Source organism: Plecotus auritus, assembly GCF_963455305.1.
Source record: "Plecotus auritus genome assembly, chromosome: 1".
NCBI classification, from domain to species: domain Eukaryota; kingdom Metazoa; phylum Chordata; class Mammalia; order Chiroptera; family Vespertilionidae; genus Plecotus; species Plecotus auritus.
The window spans coordinates 179,026,331-179,050,067 of NC_137770.1; the positions used below are offsets into that span (position 1 = coordinate 179,026,331).

The window sequence follows — 23,737 nt, forward strand, 5'->3', positions numbered from 1 at the left end:
AAGATACCTAGGAATAAACTTAACCAAGGACACAAAGGACCTGTACTCAGAAAATTTCAGGATGCTAAAAAAAGAGATAGAAGAAGACATGAACAAATGGAAGAATATACCATGTTCATGGATTGGTAGAATCAACATCATTAAAATGTCCATACTACACAAAGCAATCTATAAATTCAATGCAATCCCAATTAAAATACCACGGCATACTTCAAAGACTAGAACAAACTCTCCAAAAATTCATCTGGAATAAAAAAAGACCCCGAATAGCTGCAGCAATCTTGAGAAAGAAGAACAATGTTGGAGGGATCACAATACCAGATATTAAGCTATACTACAAAGCCACTGTTCTCAAAACTGCCTGGTACTGGCACAAGAACAGACATATAGACCAATGGAACAGAACAGAGAACCCAGAGATAGACACAAACCACTATGCTCAATTAATATTTGACAAAGGAGGCAAGAGCATAAAATGGAGACAAGACAGTCTCTTCAATAAATGGTGTTGGGAAAATTGGACAGATACATGCAAAAAAATGAAACTAGACCACCAACTTACACCATACACAAAAATAAACTCAAAATGAATAAAGGACTTAAACATAAGACAGGAAACCATAAAAATCTTAGAAGAAGCCATAGGCAGCAAAATAGCAGACATTTGTAGCAATATCTTTACCGATACAGCTCCTAGGACAATGGAAACTAAAGAGAAAATAAACAAATGAGACTACATCAAAATAAAAAGCTTCTGCACTGCAAAAGAAATCAACAAAACAACAAGAAAGCCCACTGCATGGGAGAACATATTTGCCAATGTTATCTCCAACATTTACAAGGAACTCATACAATTTAACAAAAGGAAGATAAACAATCCAATCAAAAAATGGGCAAAGGACCTACATGTGAGTGTCCCCGCCACGTCCTGCATGGTTCAGGGTTCAGGTTCAGGGTTCGGGCTCTGGAGGAGGCCGCACACAAATGAAAGAGACTAGAAAATATTAATTTGGAAATATTGGGGGCCAGGTGGGAGCCCAACTCAAGGGGAAGGACTCTACCCCACTCTGGCCTTGCTATCCCTTTTATTCAGATTGTGGTATACACCCATAGCCCTTAGGCAGGCAATTCTAATAATAGCTCCATGATAGCCCATCAGCAAGGATTTACATAAAACTAAAAGGTGGAAGTTGCTTTAGCTACCACTGTCTCAACTAAACAGTGGGTGGTTGGCTCTGACCTTTCAGAGCTTCAAGGTTGACCAGCCTTCTGGGTTCCTTGTCCACACCTCTCTGCTAGTGAAGGCAATGGGCGGCTTCCAACACCTACATAGACACTTTTTGAAAGAGGACATTCAGAAGGCCGAGAGACATATGAAAACATGCTCAAAGTCACTAATCATCTGAGAGATGCAAATCAAAACAACAATGAGGTACCATCTCACACCTGAGAGAATGGCTATCATCTACAAATCAACAAACAAGTGCTGGTGAGGATGTGGAGAAAAAGGAAACCTTCTTCACTGCTGGTGGGAATGCAGACTGGTGAAGCCACCATGGAAAACAGTATGAAGTTTCCCCAATAGTTTTTTGTTTGTTTATGTCTCCAACTTTAGGCTTAGGCTCAAGCACCTTCAGAAACCATTTGGTTTGTGATAATAGGTATACTAAGGCATTTTTGGGTCTTAGATTCTTTGCATTATTAAAAATTTTTTCTTAAAATATTTTTAATGTAATTTATATAATTACACATTTAATAGTACAAACCTAATAACAGATACCATGTACACTTCATAACATATAAAACAAAATTTTGTCACACTTGAATTAGATATATTTTAAAGTAAATATATTATTAAAATTATTTACCTACCCAATTTCCCTCTCTTCATTCTTCTCCTTTTGTTAAAGTAAACACTAAATCTTTATTATATGCATGAATAACTTATATGGTTTAAAACATATAAGTAAAAGATATCATCTGGTATATATGTGGCTTTTTCACTAAATGTTACATTTTCTAGGTTTAACCATATGTATCTATTAGATCTAATTCATTCATTGTTTCCAGTTAATTTCTTTTTTAAAAAATAATTTATATTTTGAAATAGTATTAGACTGATAGAAAAGTTAAAAGATTAATACAAAGAATTCTCATATGCCATTCACTCAGATCCTGCAGTTAATACTTTATCATATTTGCTATATCATTTTTTCTCCCTATACATTTATTATTTTTATTAAGAAATTAGAGAGTATGTTGAAGGCATGATGATCCTTTACCCCTAAATACTTCACTGTAAATTTTCAGAAAACAAAACATTCTTTTTTATAACCAGAATACAATTATCAAAATAGAAAACTTTCATATAATACTATTATCTAATTTATAGATCTTTTTGAAAATATTGCTAATAACCTCAGTGATCTTTTAAAAAATTTTTTTTTGGTCCAGAGGCCAATCTGGTAGTACATCATGCCTCTTTAGATTCCTTTCAATTGGAATAGCTCTTTAGTCTTTCTTTGTGTTTTGCAACCTTGACTTTTTGAAGAGTACAGGCTATTTATTTTGTAGACTGTGTCTCAATTTTGGGTTTGTGTATATTTTCCCATGATTAGAATACATTTTGGCAGGAATACTATAGAAGTGATGTATGCTTCTCAAAGCATGACATAAAAAGCACAGGACGTCATTTATCCTGTAATTGATGATGTTAACTTAAAGTGGTGTCTTCCATTTTTATTTAATGTAGTTACTATTTTTAAAAATTTATTTTAGAGGAGTTACTCTAAGAATAAGTATGTATTATGTTCTTCATCAAACTCTCACTAGTTTAACCTCCATTGATGATGCTTGAATTAGTTTTACTGTGATGTTTATTAAATGGTGATTTTCTAACTCCATCTTTTTCACATTTATTTTTTGACACTTTACTGTGTAAAGAACTTTATCTTCTTTCTCATTTATATCAGTATGGATTCAGAATTCCTGTTTTACTGAAAGGGTTATAATTTATTGCTCATTATTTATTTTGAGGTTAAATTACCTCAGATTTGACCCTTGGGAGCCCTTTCAAACTGCTTCTTGTGTTGTAGTGTAACCCCCATCTTACAAAGGACGCCTCAAAAAGTCGAATTATGGAGTCATTTATTAAAAGCCGGCGGCATACGAGGGAGCAAAAGCACTCCAGACCTCGCAGCCCCGAACAGCTTGCCACATCTGGCTTATATTGGCAGAATATCACAAAGGTATCGATTACATCTTTGGGTCTGGAATGAGGAACCTGTTTCGCAAAAAGCATTCTTTACAGAAGCAAAAATTGAGCAAGTTAGTTATCTAAAGTATTTATGAATCACTGAATCAACAGAAACACATTATCTGTAGCTACTGAGGCAATTTAGGGTCTGTTCTGATTCCGGGACCACTGAGTCAACTGAAACTCAGTTATCTGTAGCCTGGGTCCCAGAAGAATGTGTTTCGATGACCAGTGAGATCACAATCAATGGGATATTCAAACCATCATAACTTTTAAATGAGTACAGAACCCAAAACAGCAAGGTTAAAATATTAAACAGCAATTTTTACCCAAGTATGGTTGCTACCATACTTCACTTGCATCTTTTTTTGACATATTTCCATCATTTTTTTGAGCATTTCCTCACCTTCTGGCACAGTAAGACATTTCAGGTTCACCTCATTCTCTGCCCTCCCCCATCCCAACCTTGAACATTAGTCATTCCTTCAAGAAGCCCTACTTCCATTTAGTGGAAAACAATATCCAAACAAGACCAGTGCACTAGATACATTCATTGCTACTGGGTTACATTGTTTTTAGGCCTCCTCAAGGGACAAAATTAGAAACATGTGCTTATTTCTTCTCTGTCTGTTAAAACTGTGAGTTTGTACTGATACCTCCAATTCCAAGCCAACCCCATAGTTTTATTCTAGTTTTTTCCATGTTTGAACTCCCTTCTCCTACAGTGAGAAATCTGGCTCCCATTTTTCTCAGTATATTTGCTTAATCTTATAAAACTCTGAAAGTAGTTAGAGAATTGCTAACCCATCATTGCTAAAAACAGATGTAAGAAGTTACAAAGCTCTTACCTTTATGTGACCTTCAAGTTCTATACAAGCAGGAAATGAAGGCTATGGCACAACCTTTAAACTGCCTCCTTGAGTAGTGAAGGTGTGCCTCAACACATGCACAGAGCATATCTGCAAAGGTGGGAGAGTTATTGGTTCAAAGCATTTAAGGAAACCTCTTTCCAACCATTACCCAGCTGACTACTCAGCTATCCAGTCTGAGACTTAAGTGGACACACATGATGAATACAGAATTTAAAGAATTGGTCCAGGAAAATCAATAAACAAACAAACAAACCTCTTGGGGTGAGGGAGAGTCTGATTTCCAGAATTGCCACACTCTATCATTTAAAATGTTCAGTATTTAACAAAAATTATGCAAGGAACAATGACAAAAATAATGGTTTAAACACTTTTCTCATTACTCTTAACATATCTCAAAATGCTATTCTTGCTTTAAAATTATATTTTCATTTAGATTATTTCTTTATTTTGGAATCATATGTCATCTATTAGAAGACCAGAATAATGCCTCCAAGCCTCCCCAGATATACAAAACCTTTTCACAGCCCTGGCCATTGTAGCTCAGTTGCTTGGGGGATATCCCATGCACCAAAAGGTTGCTGGTTCGATTCCCAGTCGGGCTACATGCCCAGGTTGCGGGGGTCATGAAGGAGATTGATGTTTCTTTTTCTATTTCTCTCCTTCTCCCTTACTTTCTCTCTAAAAAGCAATAACAAATCTTAGAAAAAAATCAAAACCTTTTCACATATGGATAAGCATTACTTTGACATTTAACATTTGATTTCATTCTGGCTAAATTACTATTAATAGAAGACCAAAATAAGAAGGAAATTTATCCCACAATTTTAATAAATCCAGTTTACTTGACAACTTATTTTAGTAATTATTGAGTCAATCCAACTTGCGTTTATTAGCCTAAATATCTAGATTTGTTTTAAGAAAACATATTATGTAAAAACATAGATTTAGATTTAAGTTAAACACAAAGTTCTTAATATTCAAAAAGATTCAACAAAGTTTAATTTGAATTGAATTGTGATATTTTCTGAAATCTCCATCTTGAATTTGAGAGAAACTGGAGATAAGGTGGTAAAGCTCAGTAGCTGAAGGCTATATTTTCTTGTTTTTCTTGCAGAAAAAAATCCCCCCAGGTTTCTCACAGACTACTGTGAAGGTGGTAATATAGTAATGTTAATTCAAATCTTATGCAATTCTATATATATAAAAGGCTAATATGCAAAGTGTCCCCTTGGAAGTTCGTTCAGGAGTTTGATTGCTCACTATGACATGTGATGACCACCAGGTGGCAGCGTGGAGCATGGTGGGTGAACAATGGTGGCAGCAGGGCTTTGAGGGAGAGAAGGGAGAGATGGGGGGAACTGCAAACTGGCAGCACGTAGGTGGCGAGGGAAGGAGGCGGGGAAGCGGGGAACTTGATCAGCCCCGATAGCCCGTCAGGCCTAGGCACCCTACCCATGCACGAATTTCGTGCACCGGGCCTCTTGTTTCTGATAATACCCTTTTTTTAAGCTGTGGGCTCAGTTTCCAGATGTGAATATTAATAGAAAATTAAGAAAATAATCCAATAAATGGATAATTATTGTGGTTTTTCTCTGGGCTGGTGAATAGCATCTACTGAAGGAATCTTATATAGCTTAAATATAGAAGCAACTCTGAAATTGAGAGTTGTATAAGACTCTAGCCAATAAGTGATGTTTTAGCTATATTTAATATATAAAGAGAAATTTTATGTATAAATTATTTTGTATGACATTTTGAATTATAAAATTTAGCCTTTCTCTCTCTGTGTTTTAGAAGAGCCCTGGTAATCATTAGACATTTATTTTTCAGAGGTAGATTTCACAAGCAGAGTTTGCAGTTGGAATTATGACACTGACATATTTGCTAATAATAACATGCTGGGAACTACCTGTGTGCTGCAACACTGGAAAACAGTCCGTTAGTATTTAAATTGATGCACTTTGGGACTTTATATTCTTCATAAAGTCTATTTCCATACTTAATTATGGAAATGACTTGGGGGAAAAGTTACATAGCCACTTCATTTATTTCATTGTCATTGAGAGTGACAGTTAGTAATTCTTCTTCAAGTTATGTTACAACATTCACTTAAAATAATGCAGCTCCATGCTGAGTTTGCTTCAGTTAAGTCATATTTTATTTTCTAATGATTTTCCAAGTTGACAGTGACCTTGGAGTTGGTATTGTCAACACTTCTTGACATAAAGAGAGTATGATTTAGAGTTAAGAGTGCATCAATTTACTTTTCATTTTCTGTTTCTATTTTAAAAAGACTTTTGAATTACATTTTAGATGGGAACATTTACCTGAGTACTGCAAGGTTAGTGAGTTAAGTGCTTACCACTTCTCATGGTTTAAATAAAACCAATTTTAGTATATGCACAGGGAAAGGAATCTGCTAATGTCTTATATGGTGTGTGTATATGTATGCATAATCTTTCCTTCTACGATTACCTAAAGAATTGTTAACAGTTGAACCACAAAATCACAATAATGTGAATTATTGAAGAAAACTTCTTGGGCATAATTTTGCTCAAGGTCTTGAATTGCTGTGTCAAAAGAATTAATATAAAACCTTAGCATGTATTTTTTAGGCTATAAATTATGATGTAAAAGATGATTTATTAAAGTGCTCTGTTTTAAAATACTGTTTTTAAAGAAATCTATAGGCTATAGTAAATCAATAAGATATGCTTTGCCTGAAATATATCAAATATCCTATATAATAAAACCCTAATATGCAAATAGACCGAATGGTGGAGCGACCGATCGCTATGACGTGCATTGACCACCAGGGAGCAGACGCCAATGCAGGAGCTGCCCCCTGGTGGTCCGTGCGCTCCCACAGGGGGAGTGCTGCTCAGCCAGAAGCTGAGCTCACAACTGGCATGTGCAGTGGCAGTGGCAGGAGCCTCTCCCGCCTCTGTGGCAGCGCTAAGGAGCAGTGAGCTGGCTTCTGGCTGGCGAGTGCAGTGGTGGTGGTGGGACCCTCTTCCGCCTCTGTGGCAGTGCTAAGGACCCCTCAGGAGATGTCCAACTGCTAGCTTAAAAGTTGTACATCCCCTGAGGGGTCCCGGACTATGAGAGGGCGCAGTCCAGGCTGAGGGACCCTCCCCCCGCAGTGCACAAATGTTGTGCACTGGGCCTCTAGTCCAGGGGTGGGCAAACTTTTTGACTCGAGGGCCACAATGGGTTCTTCAACTGGACTGGAGGGCCGGAACAAAAGCAAGGATGGAGTGTTTGTGTGAACTAATATAAATTCAAAGTAAAGGAGCGGAGGGGAGAGCAAGAGAACCCTCCGCTCTTTCGGCTCCGCGGGCCGGATAGAACAGCCGAACCCCGCGGGCCGTAGTTTGCCCATGACTGCTCTAGTCTAATATAGCTAACGCTAGAGGCCCGAATCACAAAATTTGTGCAAGAGTAGGCCTTCCTTCTCCCAGCTGCCGGCACCAACTTCCCTCTGGCACCCAGGACCCAGGCTTTCCTCTAGCACCCAGGACTTGGGCTTCCCTCCAGGTGCCTGCGTGGGCTTCCCTTGCAGCCCTGGCTTCATCTGGAAGGTCGTCTGGTCTAATTAGCATGTTACACTTTTATTAGTGTAGTTGGCTACATTATATTAGCCAGAGTTTTGCATTTGTGTACTTCACTAGTGATTATGCCTAAAATCGGCACAATTATAAAATTCTGCTTCATTTCTAAATAAAAAGAAAGTACAACACAAATGAGAAATTTTGCTCTTTCTGTCATCAAAACTGTATGTATTACTTTAAAATCCATGGCTATATTAGGTAATTCCATTTGGAAGATGGTCTAGATGTCGAACACTTACTTTAACAAAAGAAAGTACTGTGAGGCTCCATATTCTCCTCCAGAAACTCTATAGGGTACAGCAGTCTTTGGAGTTACCCCTGAACCAAAGGAACAGGCTGCTTTTCAGCTACTCTAGTGGATGCCCTGGTTTCTTCCAGTACCTCTCTACTACACCTGCTGCTCTGCTGGACATTCAGGCTGAGCACTTTTTCTTTGCTGCTCTGCTAGGTTAGAGCTTTTGTTTCTGCACTCCAGACCCAAAGCCTTTGGATGATCTGACTGCCTTATTTCCTTTTGTGTTATACTCAGGAGGGTCAAAGCCATATATTCTATGTGTTTAGAGATTGGTGGGATGACCCTTTCAATTTTTATTCATAGCTCTGTTCCTTCTAGGATTGTCAAGGTTCTAGGCTGGGAAATGTGTTATCAACCAGACAACCTACTTATAGTAATAGTAATGCCACTACTAATAGTGCAACTAATAACACCCCTACTACTACTAGTGCTTTATAGTGTTGGAGCTTCATAGTGTGTTAAAGCTAAACATCCATAGTGAAGAGGGGAAAATACCTTTCTGCTGTTTGTGTTACAATTTATTGGCAGGGATATGTATATCAATAATCTAAGTGTATTTAAAAAAATGTTTTCATTGATTTCAGAGAGGAAGGAAGAGGGAGAGAAAGATAGAAACATCAATGATGAGAGAGAATCGTTGAATGGCTGCCTCTGCACACTCCCTACTGGGGATTGAGCCAACAACCTGGACATGTGTCCTGACCAGGAATCGAACTGTGACCTCCTGGTTCATAGGTCGTTGCTCAACTACTGAACCACACTGGCCAGACTAATCTAAGCATATTGAGACCACTTACACTGCTGGAAATATTCCTAGTGGAAATAAGGATTAATTCTTCTTATTTATGTAACAAGTTTTCCCAGGCTTCATTAGATTGTAATATAGAGTCACAGTTATGTTAATAACTCAAATATATGTTTGTTGTCTACTATTGAGGTAGCCTTCTGCAGAGTTCCCCTTTTCAGGCGTTTCTGGAAGTCCTCAGGTGTTGTCTCAACCGTGCTCCTGAACAAGTCTGTTTCCACAGACAGCTGTTGCTCCCCCAGACATGTCAGTCTCCTGCCAGATGGAGCTCTTGGCTGGGCATTTCCATCAATGCACTTGATCACAACTAAAGCTGCGTGCTGAGCTAGGAGAAGTTGGAGGGATAATGCTGCTCTTCCTTTGCATTATTCTCTGTTAGAGTGGTCTATAAGTCGTACTGATGTTTACTGGTGTTTTTATAAAGCAGGTCTTCTAGATTTTTCTCGTAGACCCTTTGCACTCTATAGGACACAGGCATAAATCCAGTGGGGACTGTCCGTTAGGAGGCAAATTCATTCAACAGAAAAGACTCAGTATTTGGCATTGCTACTCTTGCCACTAAGATTTTCTTACTAGGTGAGGGTCATCATGATTACCTGCTTCCCATAGGATTAGATTTCACATTCACCTTCTGATTGGATTGCTCTATTTGTTCACCAGACATTCCAAAACGTATCTGAATCTTACTTGGATATAGCTGGTAACTTTGTTTCTCTCAGCTCAAACATCCTCTTAAGCAAGGAATGAGCAAGGGGATTGACTAAAATCAAAATAGGGGAAAGCTTTAGAAAACTGTCATTTCGTTTCTCTATGAGATTGCATCAATGAAAAAAGAATCAACAAGGTTCCATTTCACTTCATGCAAATATCAAAGTTCTGTCAGAGTTTGTGTTGGCCCCTGTTTAATTCTTTAACATCAGGAGGGTGTAGAAGGGAAAGTTCAGTTTTATTGTGTTTGTATTTTATAACATCAGAAGGCTCCTTCTTAGTGGTACATTCTAGGAAGTAAAAGGCGTTTTAACTTTGTAGGGAATTTTAGAGCCGTGTCAGCTTCTTTTTGGATTTTGTTGTAGTGTCTCAAAGCTTTCTGGAATGGTACCTTTCTAACTAGAAAGTCTGTCTTCATTAGGTGCTCATGGCAGTGCTTCTGATTTATTCCAACCATCCATGCCAGGAATAGAGTGGGTATTAGTTAGCATTCTCTTTTACTTCATGTGATGGCACTGCAAATCTCCAAGGGCATTAGTAGTTTTGAGAATTGCTTCCTACTCACCGCCCAAAAGTCCATCCTTATTTCCAGTTTTTGTCTTTCTGGGGACATTAATAGGGTTCAGTTGAGGTTCTTTTCACATGCAGTGAGGTTTTTCTTCTGGTTCTAGTCTCTGCTGTGCTATATTTCATAGAAATTCCTCAGAACTTTGGAATGTGAATGATACCTTCTCTTAGTTTGTAGCACTGATAATTTGTATCTTATTTTATATACTTCTTTGAAATTTTGGTGAGGGCAGGGCAGATATGGGTTTGAGTAACCATTTAAAACTAGAATTATCACAAATATTGCTATTTATTTTTATTTATAACAGTAATAGAGAGAGATTGGGTCTACTATTCTAGAATAGTAACAGTCACCTAAAACAGTTGACACACTGTTTAATGCAGTTAAACTATAAGTTTATGTTATGGGAATTTTATTCAGTATCATATATGTCAACTATTTTAATAATTCAAGCTCATTTTAAAACTATTTTTATAAATGTCAATTAAAAGTAAGGTAAATATATTAGAAGTCACCTTTTACTATCAGTTTAAACAATTGAGTTTTAAAAATATTCTTAAATGATTGCTCAATATATAAGGTATGAGGTCAACAGAAGAGAATTTGTGTAAAAAAAGCTATTGTTCTTGTATTATATTTTGTTATGTCATTAGTTTTTATTGAAACCAGGTGCTTTAACTTCTCTAAAGTGAAATTTTTAATGGGTCATATGTAATTTTAGTATCTATTTTAGTGGATGTAAAAGAAAGATAATTGTTGATTTCTTATGTCATAAATAATTCCTTTGACATTAAAAGACTGATTGTGACCTCAAGCATTAATAATAAAATGAAATGGTGGTGATGTTTAATTTATTGTCGTATATTTGTTATTCTGAAAACTTTCCATAAATATGTTAGAGTTTTAAATACCAAGTAATTAGAAGTTATTTAATATCTATTGGTGATATTTGAATTTTAATTGGATTTCTTGAAATTAATGTAATTTCTATTTAATTAAGGTCATTTTTAATAGAATTTCTCATTCCCTAAATCATACAATTCTGCCCCTTCTCCCTTTTTTAAAAATGAATGTATGCCAAGAGCAAAACTGTTCTTATTGGTTGAGGACATGCTAAAATGAGAGGCACTTCTCTAGAAATCCTGGCTGACTTAGGTGTGGGATAAGCATTGCAGTAATAACTTACCTTGAGATCTAGCATTTACCCATGAAACCCCTTTGTCTAAGGTTATCCTTGGTTTAGCTTTAGACTTAAATAAAGTTAAGTATTTTTTAGTGACTTATTTAAACTATGTCTCATCTTCACTTTTTTTTAAATAGGGTTTTTCCAATGCAACTTTAAAATACAAAGGAATACATTTTGGCAAATCTTTGGGAAGACTAAAGTTACCTATAAAGTCAGGGCCTGGTCCTGGACAGTATGATATAGTTCAGTAAGTAAAAAAAAAAAAAAAAAGTATGCCATTAATATAGTTTTTACTATAAAGTATTCCTTTTTTAAAGTTTAAATTCTTTATTGTTTAAAGTATTACATGTCTCCTTTTCCCCCCATTGACCTCTCCCCAGCCTTTCCCACCCCCAGCACATGCTCTCACCCCCCTACTGTCTATGTCCATTGATTATGCTTATATGCATACATACAAATTCTTAAGTTGATCTCTTACCTCCACTCCACCTCCACCCTCCCCTGCCTTCCCTCTGAGATTGGACAATCTGTTCCATCCTTCTATGTCTCTGGAACTATTTTTGTTCATCAGTTTATGTTGTTGATTATATTCCACAAATAAGTGAGGTCATGTGATATTTATCTTTATCTGCCTGGCTTATTTCGCTTAGCATAATGCTCTCCAGGTCCATCCATGCTGTTGCAAATAGTAAGAATTCCTTCTTTTTTACAGCAGCATAGTATTTCATTGTGTAGATGTACCACATTTTTTTAATCCACTCATCTGCTGATGGGCACTTAGGCTGTTTCCAAATCTTAGCTATTGTAAATTGTGCTGCTATGAACATTAAAGTATTCTAATAATTTAGACTAGCCTATGCTGCTATAAAGGTAAAATCAGTATAAAATCTCCAAGAAGTATTATATTGTGGAATAACCTACACGAAAACTATTGCTCTTTTGTGAGCCAGATCCTGTGCTACACTGCTTTACATGTTTCACCTCATTTAATCTTCACCAGTCTCTGTGTAGTTACTATTGATATATGTATTTTATCAGTGAGAAATGCAAAGATTGAAGAGGATAAATAACATATTCAAGATCATGTAGCTATTAAGTGGCAGGGCTAGACTTTCACTAAGGCCCGTTTGATTGATTATATAGCCCATGTATCTAAGTGCTAAAATATACTGTCTTTCATTATAAAACAGACAAAAGATCAGAGAAAATATAAAATAAGTTGACCCTAGGATTCTTCATTTTGTCCCTGCCTCTGGTGTTTATTCTTCTGACTATGTGATATATTTAGAAGGCATTCTCAATGTGGATCAGAGGCATAACAATAGGTTGGAGGTAATATTAATGAAATTTAACTAGGAATAAAATTTCTGATATAATAGCTCTGTTTTTATTTTCTCCTACTTTAACAGTAAGGCCTTAGACAAGGGTCCATGGAAGACCAAATTGAGTAACAATTACCATATTGTCCTCAGAATCTATACCATTTCTTTTTATCATTAATTTTTTAACAACAGGGTTCAGGTTATCTGCATGATACTCTCTCTCATAGAATGAATTTTCTCACAAGACGTCTAACAGTGATTATCCCATTCGTTTGTTAGATTGATTAAAACACATCTATATGCCAGTGGTAGACATAGCTTAGACTCTTGTAAGATACCCCAGCTACTGTTTATTCATTGAACAAGCATCGTGTGGATTCTTGCTACGTGCTAGTACTAAACTTAGTAACTAAGAAAAAAGAATAAAACATGGTCCTTGTTTTTGGGAACTTATACTCTACTGTCCCTTTCACTCTCCTAATATTGGATATATACTTTGTATTTTATTTTTTCAGTAGTTACACTAGAACTTTAACATGTATGTTTAGCCTAATGGGATCTAAACTTAATATCTTTGTCATTCTTCCAAAGAAAACAAAGTCTATCAAATGCTTTAACTCTGCTCGTTCTCTTGACACACATTTTTGTTATTTAGTATTCTAATCGTATCCTCATCTTCTTCCAATGTGGTTGTTTGCTTATCTATCTCTTTATCTGCCCGCCTGTCACCTTTATTGAGGTTTAATTGACATAAAACAAAATTAACCTTTTTGAAAGTAGTGTTTCTATGATGATTGTTTTCCATTCATTCTATTACACTTCTGACTAAGCAGCAGGCACAACCAGGACTCTATCTGGTCATGTTGCTCTGACTTTATGTGCTGGTATTTTAAAAAAATATATATATTTTTATTGATTTCAGAGAGGAAGAGAGAGGGGGAGAGAGATAAAAAAAATAAATGATGAGAGAGAATCATTGACTGGCAGCCTCCTGCATGCTCCACACTGGGGATCAAGCCCTCCGGCATGTGCCCCGATTGGAAATCAAACCATGACCTCCTGGTTCATATGTCAATGCTCAATCACTGAGCCATGCTGGCCAGGTTATATGGTAGTATTTTTAGAACAGCTTTTTTCACTTCTGCAACCTTATCCCACTCCCATTTTTCTTCTATTTTTTAATGTTACTTTTATTTGATCTTTGTTATTTCTCCTGTTTCTTCTCTTCTTCTCTGTGTATTTTTACTTTTGCTCTTAGGAATTTATCTGTACTGATTGCATTCCAGACTATAGTTATTATCATTTCCATAACTGGTTTTTGTTTTTGCTGCTTTCACTGTATATTTTATATGAAGTTGTCTTGGTTCCTTCTGGCAGCTGAAATTTTCTACCTTTTTTTAAATTTTTGTTTTATTGGATCACGTCAGAATTATTCTGGGAGATTTGATACAGTATAAAGTGGAGATGCTTGACCACTGTAAATGGAAAGATGAACTCACAGGTTTCTGTTTGGGAAAGGCAGACCTAAATGATATGTGACTCTTCTGATCCCTCAAATATAAATTTCTTATCTATAAAACTATTTGAAGTTTTGAAAACAAGTTCATTTATTAAATATTGTATTAAAAAACCATGAAGTCAGCCTTTAACAGTGAACTGATATGTTAAATGCATATTTAAATTATAGCAATGTCAAATAATTGTTTTTATGTTTTTCTATTATCTGCTTTTCATTCTGCTTATGTTCTGGATAGTTCACTGGATATGTTTCATATATGACTTTAAAAAATTCTGTTTAAGAAATAGAAAAAAAAATAGCAATATAGTCAGTATAGCCTATAATATAATGCTTGTAATAACAGCTAACAGCTATTGTGTACTTATTACAGGTATGTAAGGCACTAAAAACTTCGTAAATATTATCTACTCTAATCATTACAATCTTGAGAATTGTTTATTGCTATTCTCAATTAGATGGGGAATCTATCTGACCCTTAGAGAAGTTAGGTGATTTGTTTAAGGTCACACAGTTAGTAGATAGCAATACTACGATTCCCATCAGGCTGTCTGACCCCAAAGCTTGGGCACTTAATCACTGCTTAGTTTCTTATTCTTTCTTGAGGTTGTGTACATTTCAATGATAATAAGCTTCCCTTTCATTTTCGAAGATCTTTCTTTATGTTTATTCCTTGATTGTTTTATGATATAAATAGCATAGGACTGTTTTCCCTATTATTTTAATAATAATTGAAATACTAAGGAATTTGAAATTTTAAAGAATTTTAATCATAAATAGAATATACAGAATTTTTTTGGTAGCTTTTTATTTAAACTCCTGACACATCCCATTTTATTTTTGGAGTCATTATTAGAATAGGTTTATTATAATGCTCTGAATTGGAAAATGCAGAACTACTCACCAAAATAAATAAATACATTTTACAAAATATAGAATATATTGGCCTAACCCAGTGGTCGGCAAACTCATTAGTCAACAGAGCCAAATATCAACAGTATAACGATTGAAATTTCTTTTGAGAGCCAAATTTTTTAAACTTAAACTATATAGGTAGGTACATTGTTATTAACTTAATTAGGGTACTCCTTCAATCGCACTGTACGTGCACGCCCACACGTGGTATTTTGTGGAAGAGCCACACTCAAGGGGCCAAAGAGCCACATGTGGCTCATGAGCCGCGGTTTGCCGACCACTGGCCTAACCCACCCAGATAAACTTATTATTGCATACTTTTTAAGCAGAAAATGTTGCTGTAAAATATTCTGTTGGTTTATATAAATATTTATATATTTGAAATTGAGAACTCAATATCTTTCTTAATTTTTTAAAGGAAAAAGACATATTATGAAAATATTAACATCAAGAAAGATCAACCAAAAAATTATTGCTTACATCTCCCACGACTTTATGAAGTAATAATAATGCAGGAGGCAAAAAAAGTAAGTTGAAAAGTAGCTATTTCATCTACTTTCTAGATTCTAAGATCATTGAATCTTATTATGACAAGGTTAAAGTACTCATAGATCTACTGTATCTAGTTGTCAGTGAATATTGTGGAAGAAACTGTATTTAAAATATCTGTCAAGTTATCAGTGTCTCTGCTAGAACACCTCTTGTAATTAAAAAAACCAAACTCTCCCCAACCCTAAGTTTTTTTGTTTGTTTGTTTGTTTCAGTAAGGCCACTGTTTCTTACAATTTTCTTTACAAACTGACTTAAATTTACTTTCCTGCTTGCTACATACTTATTCTTTTTTTTCCTATGACTTCTTTTCAGTCTCCTTTTATTTTTTCTAGTAAGGATTAATGTTCTAAATACCTTTGAATATTCTCATTATTTAACTTCATGGTAACTTATTTTCCTTTGAAGTTATCAAGGTATCTTCTTATGTTTGTGAATCTCCCTTTTTAAAAAGCACATCATACTAAAACTAAACATAATATTCTTCATGTACTCTGATTAGTACCCAGTAAGATTTTCATCTTCCTTGTTCTGAATAGTGTATGCTTATTAATATAAAACCTAACATTCCATTAAATATATTTTTTGTAGCTATGTTTTGGTTTACTCATTTGGAACTTATAGGCAAATAATACCCTGAATTATCCCCCTTTTCAATATATTATTATATTTAAAATTAAAAACTTGAAGATTATAGGATAACATTTTAAAAAAATGGATTCATTTAGAGTAAGGAGAAATTATTTTTAGTTGAAAAATCAATAGCTATTCTATTAAGAATTTTCTCTGCATTTGATTTCTTTGGTCTTCCCCTGAATATTAATCAGCAATTAAAATATTGTTTATAGAAGTATTAGAAAAACATAATAACAGAATAATATAGTATAATTGTTTTCATAGAATAACAATTGTAAATCTCAAACAGGATAAAAAATGTTAATTTAGAATCATGAGAGATGCTGATCTGTAGTTTTCTTTACTTGTAATCTCTTTGTCGAGTATTGGTATTGGGTAATGCTTGTCTCATAGAATGAGTTAAGGAGTATTCTGCTTTTATCCTCTGAAAGAGATTATAAATACCTTTCTTAAATGTTTGGCAGAATTCACCAATGAACCGATCTGGCCCTGGTTTTGGAAGGTTATTAATTACTAATTCAATCTTTAATAAATATAGGCCTATTCAGATCATCTTGTTTCTTTTTGTGTGAGTTTGGCAGATTGAATTTTTCAAGGCATTTGTCCATTTAATCTAGATTATCAAATGTATGGGCATAGTGTTATTCATAGTATTCAATGATTATTATTTTAATCTCTATTGGATCTGTAGTGATGCCCTCTTCTTCCTTTCTGATTATAGTAACTTGTGTCTTTTTTTTTTCTTTCTTAGTTTGTCTGGTTAGAAAGTTATAGATTTTATTGATCTTTTCAAAGAACAAGCTTTTGCCTTTATTGATTGCCTCTATTCATTTCTTATTTTCAATTTTATTGATTTCTGCTCTAATTCTTATTATTTCTTTTCTTCTGCAACAGTGTGGTGATGGCTAGAGGGAGGGTGGCAAGGCTGGGTGGAAGTGGGCAAAGGGGGAAAATGGGAGGCATCTGTAATAGTGTCAAAAATAAATTAAAAAATAAACTCAGCTGATGCTCTGAAATTAATTATGGTACACAAAAATTAGTTATAGGTAGTAATATCTTGAAACTGTTTTAGAATACCCTTTATTTACATGGAGCCCATTGCTCTTTCCATTGTTACCTTGGATCTCACTCAGATTTCTGGCTTCTATTGACCCTTCATAATTCTCTTTTTGGCTTACTATAGTTTAGCTGTCCTCTATGGTTCTCATATCTTTACAAAGTTCTTCCTCTGAACCCTCTAGTTCTGGCTAATTCAGGACAATCTCTTCCTTTTATCTTCCTATAAGGGGGACATTACCACACATGCTAGATGAGGGGATGTAATGTTTTTAGATTTATTTCTCAATGTGGTTTTTTCCAAGTTATTTAGTTTGCCTCAAAATTCACCACTTTTTAAAGTTATAAGCTTGCCGTTAAAAACAATCAGCTTTATTAAGATACTAGAGGCCTGGTACACAAAATTCATGCATGGGTAGGGTCCCTAGGCCTGGCTGGTGATCAGGGCCATTTGGGGCCTTCTGGCTACCGGCCAAGGCTTCCCTTCCCCAGCAGCTGGCTGCTGGCTGGGGCCTCCCTTCATTCTGCGCACCCTCTGGTGGTCAGTGCATGTCATAGCGAGTGATAGAACTCCCGGTCTCCTGGTCAAACTCCCGCGGGGACACTTTGCATATTAACCTTTTCTATATATAGATAATTCATATAACATACAATTCATCCATTTAAAGTATGCAAATTAATGATTTAGTATATTCAAAGAGTTATACAACCATCACCACAATCAATTTAGACTGTTTTAACTCACCCCAATTAGCAGTAATTTCCATATCCCCCCAATCATCACAGCTCTAGGCAATCACTAATCCACTTTTTGACTCTGTAGATTTGCCTATCTGGACATTTTATATAAATGGAATCATACAATATTTGTTCTTTTCTGACTGGCTTATTTTACTTGGCATAATTTTTTTCATGTTGTAGCATATATCAATATTATATTTCTTTTTATGGCTGAATACTCTTTTATTATATGGTTATACCACATTTTGTTTATCCATTTATTGATTGATGGTCATTTAGGTTGTTTACACTTTTTGGCCAAGAATCAAAATAATTAGTATACTAATATGCTAACTAAAAGCATAAAAATAATGAGCAGAAGAATAATGCTGCTTTGAATATTAGTTTACAAATTTTTTCATTTCTCTTTAATATATATCTGGTATTGAGATTGCTGGATGGTATCATAACTCTATGTTTAACTTTTTGTGGAACTGTTTTATAAGGCAGTTATGTCTGCCAAAGTTTGAAGGTTCCAATTTCTCCACATCTTTGAATCACTTGCTCTATTTTATCTTTTTGATAGCCATTCTTGTGTGTGTGAGGTGACATATCATTGTGATTTTGATTTGCAGTTCCCAAAGACTAATCACATTGAGTACCTTTTCATGCACTTATTGGCCCTTTATATATTTTCTTTAGAGATATGTCTAGTCAGATCCTTTGACCATTTTAAAGTTGGATTGTCTTTTTATTATTGATGTGTCAGAGTTCTCTAAGTTTGATTTTCTTTTGTCTGAACTTATGGCTAATTTAAATAACATTATTTCTTGTATATGGAATCTTTTAAAAATATATTTAACTTTGTCCCCAATTAAACCATTCTTTGAGGACAAGAATCTTTCATTCTGCTTGTTTTTTGGTATACCTGTAGTTAGTGGAGTGAGATACATAAGGCTTACTAATGCTTTTGTAATTAATTGACTACAGATCTGAAAAATGAGTTTAATTTTAAAATTTGTATTTAGAGAAAAAATTCTTAGGTTTTTTCTTTCCTCCCATTTATCCAATTGCCTAAGAAGAATTAATTTAAAGCAGTAAAATAATTAAACTACTATATTCTAGGGTCTTTGGATTTAAGCATTTTCTGGTAGTATAACAAAATATAAGATATAATAACATGAATATAATATTTTAATGTATGGTTGTGAGTTTTTAAATTTATTATTCATTGAGTTCTATTTAATTCTATTGTATACACAGTATTGTTTCAATACATCTTTTGAATATATCAAGTAAAGGATTCCACTCTACTGTGAACTTAAAAAAACACAAATATTAGTTTTTATTCAATCTGAATATTTTTCATAGGAATATATCTTGCCTTTGGCAATAAAAACCCTTTTTAATATCTTCCATATTAATTAAGTCTTTAATTAAAAAAATTTAACAGTTGTTCCTATTCAAATTCTTTAATGTAGTAATGCAAAATTTATAAAGCTTATTATCAGTTAAAAAACTTAGTAAAATTTTATTAGGTGGCACCATACTATGGATCTTTATTGATGTAAAACCTTATTTATTCATTCATTTCCCATATTCATTAAGATAAATGTTTAAGTATTACATGTCAGTGTATGAAAATTTGCCTTGTAATTCTTCTGAGCAAAGCTAAATTGCAAATTTTAATTTTTTGAAAGTTCTGCCAAACATATAATTTGGATCTATGTATTTTAAAATGTTACTTAAATTCTGGTTTCAAACAAAATTATAGAGCTGTTATATTTCTTTTTTTCAGTTTTTTTAAATTTAATAAATCTTTATTGTTCAGATTATTACAATTGTTTCTCCTTTTTCCCCCCATAGCTCCCCTCCACCCGGTTCCCACCCCATCCTTTGCCCTTACCTCCCCCCACACTGTCCTCATCCATAAGTGTACGATTTTTGTCCAGTCTCTTCCTGCACCCCCATACCCCTTTCCCCCTGAGAATTATCAGTCCACTCCCTTTCTATGCCCCTGATTCTATTATATTCACCAGTTTATTCTGTTCCTCAGATTTTTAATTCACTTGATTTTTAGGTTCACTTGTTGATAGATATGTATTTGTTGTTCATAATTTTTTTCTTCACTTTTTTCTTCTTCCTCTTCTTAAAGAATACCTTTCAGCATTTCATATAATACTGGTTTGGCGGTGATGAACTCCTTTAGCTTTTTCTTATCTGTGAAGCTCTTTATCTGACCTTGCATTCTGAATAATAGCTTTGCTGGGTAGAGTAGTCTTGGTTGTAGGTTCTTGCTATTCATCACTTTGAATATTTCTTGCCACTCCCGTCTGGCCTGCATAGTTTCTGTTGAGAAATCAGCTGACAATCATATGGGTGCTCCCTTGTAGGTAATTAACTGTTATTCTCTTGCTGCTTTTAATATTCTCTCTTTGTCTTTTGCTCTTGGCATTTTATTTTATTTTATTTTATTTTTTTATTATTTCTTTTTTATTAAGGTATTATATGTGTACATATCTTACCATTGCCCTCCCCCACCCCACTCCCATACATGCCTCACCCCCCAATGTTTTGCATCCGTTGGTTACTCTTATATACATGCATATAAGTCCTTCAGTTGATCTCTTATTTCCCCCACCTCTCCCTAACCTTACTGCTGTAATTTGACAGTCTGTTTGATGCTTTACTGCCTCTGTATCTATCTTTTTGTTCATCAGTTTATAATGTTTTTCATTATCCCCAAATGAGTGAGATCATGTAGTATTTTTCTTTCATTGACTGGCTTATTTCACTTAGCATAATGTTCTCTAATTCCATCCAGGTGCCTACAAATGGTAGTAATTCCTTCTTTTTGATGGCAGCATAGTATTCCATTGTGTGGATGTACCATAGTTTTCTGATCCAGTCATCTGCTGACGGGCACTTAGGCTGTTTCCAAATCTTAGCTATGGTAAATTGTGCTGCTATGAACATAGGGGTGCATATATCCTTTCTGATTGGTGTTTCTAGTTTCTTAGGATATATTCCTAGGAGTGGGATTACTGGGTCAAATGGGAGTTCCATTTTCAGTTTTTTGAGGAAACTCCACACTGTTCTCCACAGTGGCTGCACCAGTCTGCATTCCCACCAGCAGTGCACGAGGGTTCCTTTTTCTCCGCATCCTCACCAACACTTGTCGTTTGTTGATTTGTTGATGATAGCCATTCTGACAGGTGTGAGATGGTATCGCATTGTCATTTTGATTTGCATCTCTCGGATAATTAGTGACTTTGAGCATGTTTTCATGTGTCTCTTGGCCTTCCTTCTGTCTTCTTTCGAAAAGATTCTATTTAGGTCTGTTGCCCATTTTTTTATTGGATCATTTATCTTCCTTTTATTAAGTTGTATAAGCTGCCTGTAGATGTTGGAGATTAAACCTTTATCAGTGATAACATTTGCAAATATGTTCTCCCATACAGTGGGGTTTCTTGTTGTTTTGTTGATGGTTTCTTTTGCTGTGCAAAAGCTTTTTATTTTGATGTAGTCCCATTTGTTTATTTTCTCTTTGGCTTCCATTGCCCTAGGGGCAGTATCAGTGAAAAAGTTCTTTTGGCATATGTCTGAGATTTTGCTGCCTGTGGATTCCTCCAGTATTTTTATGGTTTCCCGTCTTATATTTAAGTCCTGTACCCATTTTGAGTTTATTTTTGTGTATGGTGTAAGTTGGTGATCCAGTTTCATTTTTTTGCATGTATCTGTCCAATTTTCCCAACACCATTTATTAAAGAGACTGTCTTGACTCCATTGTATGCTCATGCCTCCTTTGTCAAATATTAAATGCGCATATTGGTTTGGGTCGATATCTGGATTCTCTATTCTGTTCCATTGATCTATATGTCTGTTCTTGTGCCAGTACCAGGTTGTTTTGAGGACAGTGGCTTTGTAATACAGCTTGAAATCTGGTATTGAGATCCCTCCTACTTTATTCTTCTTTCTCAGGATTGCTGTGGCTATTCGGGGTCTTTTTTTATTCCAGATGAATTTTTGGAGAGTTCTTTCTAGGTCTGTGAAATATGCCGTTGGTATTTTAATGGGGAGTGCATTGAATCTATATATTACTTTGGGTAGTATGGACATTTTAATGATGTTGATTCTACCAATCCATGAACATGGTATGTTCTTCCATCTGTTTACATCTTCCTCTATCTCTTTTTTCAGTGTCCTGTAGTTTTCCGCATATAGGTCTTTTACCTCCTTGGTTAGGTTTATTCCTAAGTATCTTAATTTTTTTGGTGCGATGGAAAATGGGATTGCTTTTTTAGTCTCTCTTTCTGTAAGTTCACTGTTGGTGTATAGAAATGCCATAGATTTCTTGGTGTTAATTTTGTATCCTGCTACATTGACGAATTCATTTATGAAGTCTGTTAGTTTTTTGATGGAGTCTTTCCGGTTTCTTATGTACAATATCATGTCATCTGCAAATAAGGACAGCTTTACTTCTTCTTTTCCAATTTGGATGCCTTTTATTTCTTCTTCTTGTCTAATTGCAGTGGCTAATACTTCCAGTACTATGTCAAACAGGAGTGGTGAGAGTGGGCATCCTTGTCTTGTTCCTGTTCTTAGGGGAAATGGTTTTAGTTTTTGCCCATTGAGTATGATGTTAGCTGTGGGTTAATCATATATAGCTTTTATTATGTTGAGGTATGATCCTTGTATTCCCACCTTGTTGAGAGTTTTTATCAAGAAAGGGTGTTGGATTTTGTCAAATGCTTTTTCTGCATCAATTGATAAGACTATGTGATTTTTATCTCTCAATTTGTTTATGTGATGTATCACATTTATTGATTTGCGGATATTGAACCATCCTTGCATTCCTGGGATAAACCCTACTTGGTCATGGTGTATGATCTTTCTGATGTACTGCTGGATCCTATTTGCTAGAATTTTGTTGAGGATTTTGGCATCTACATTCATGAGGAATATTGGCCTGTAATTCTCCTTCATTGTGTTGTCTTTATCTGGTTTTGGTATTAGGGTGATGCTGGCTTCATAGAAGGAGCTTGGAAGTGTTCCTTCCTCTTGAATTTTTTGGAATAGTCTGAGGAGGATAGGTTTTAGTTCTTCCTTGAATGTTTGGTAGAACTCTCCTGTGAAGCCATCTGGCCCCGGGCTTTTGTTTGCCGGAAGCTCTTTGATGACTGCTTCAATTTCTTCCATAGTTACTGGCATGTTGAGCTGTTTAGATTCTTCCTGATTGAGTTTTGGAAGGTTATATTTTTCTAGGAATATGTCCATTTCCTCCAGGTTGTCCAGTTTGTTGGAATAGAGTTGTTCGTAGTATTTTTTAACAATCCTTTGTATTTCGGCGGGATCTGTTGTTATTTCACCTCTTTCATTTCTGATCTTGTTTATTTGGGACCTCTCTCTTTGCTTCTTGGTGAGCCTGGCTAAAGGTTCATCAATCTTGTTTATCCTTTCAAAGAACCAGCTCTTGGTTTTGTTGATCTTTTGTATTGTTTCTTTGGTCTCTATGTCGTTTATCTGTGCTCTGATCTTTATTATTTCCTTCCTTCTGCTTACACTGGGCTTTTCTTGTTGCTCTTTTTCTAACTCTTTGAGTTGTTGGGTTAGGTAATTTATTACCCCTGTTTCTTGTTTTTTGCAGTAGGCTTGTAGAGCTATGAACTTCCCTCTCAAGACTGCTTTCGCTGTGTCCCATAGATTTTGGATTGTAGTGTTT

The 23,737-nt window shown here is 35.1% G+C and overlaps 1 protein-coding gene across 1 annotated transcript in view; it reads left to right on the forward strand.

Annotated features, from left to right (window-relative positions):
* The window catches only part of STPG2 (sperm tail PG-rich repeat containing 2), a gene marked incomplete at both ends in the record, with an annotated part of 119,647 nt that overhangs the window by 35,521 nt on the left and 60,389 nt on the right, over positions 1 to 23,737 (forward strand). The window contains 3 exons of the mRNA XM_080655375.1: positions 11,436 to 11,548; positions 14,513 to 14,516; positions 15,507 to 15,581. Of these exons, the coding sequence (XP_080511501.1) occupies positions 11,436 to 11,548; positions 14,513 to 14,516; positions 15,507 to 15,581 (192 nt within the window). The remainder of the gene's footprint in view (positions 1 to 11,435; positions 11,549 to 14,512; positions 14,517 to 15,506; positions 15,582 to 23,737) is intronic.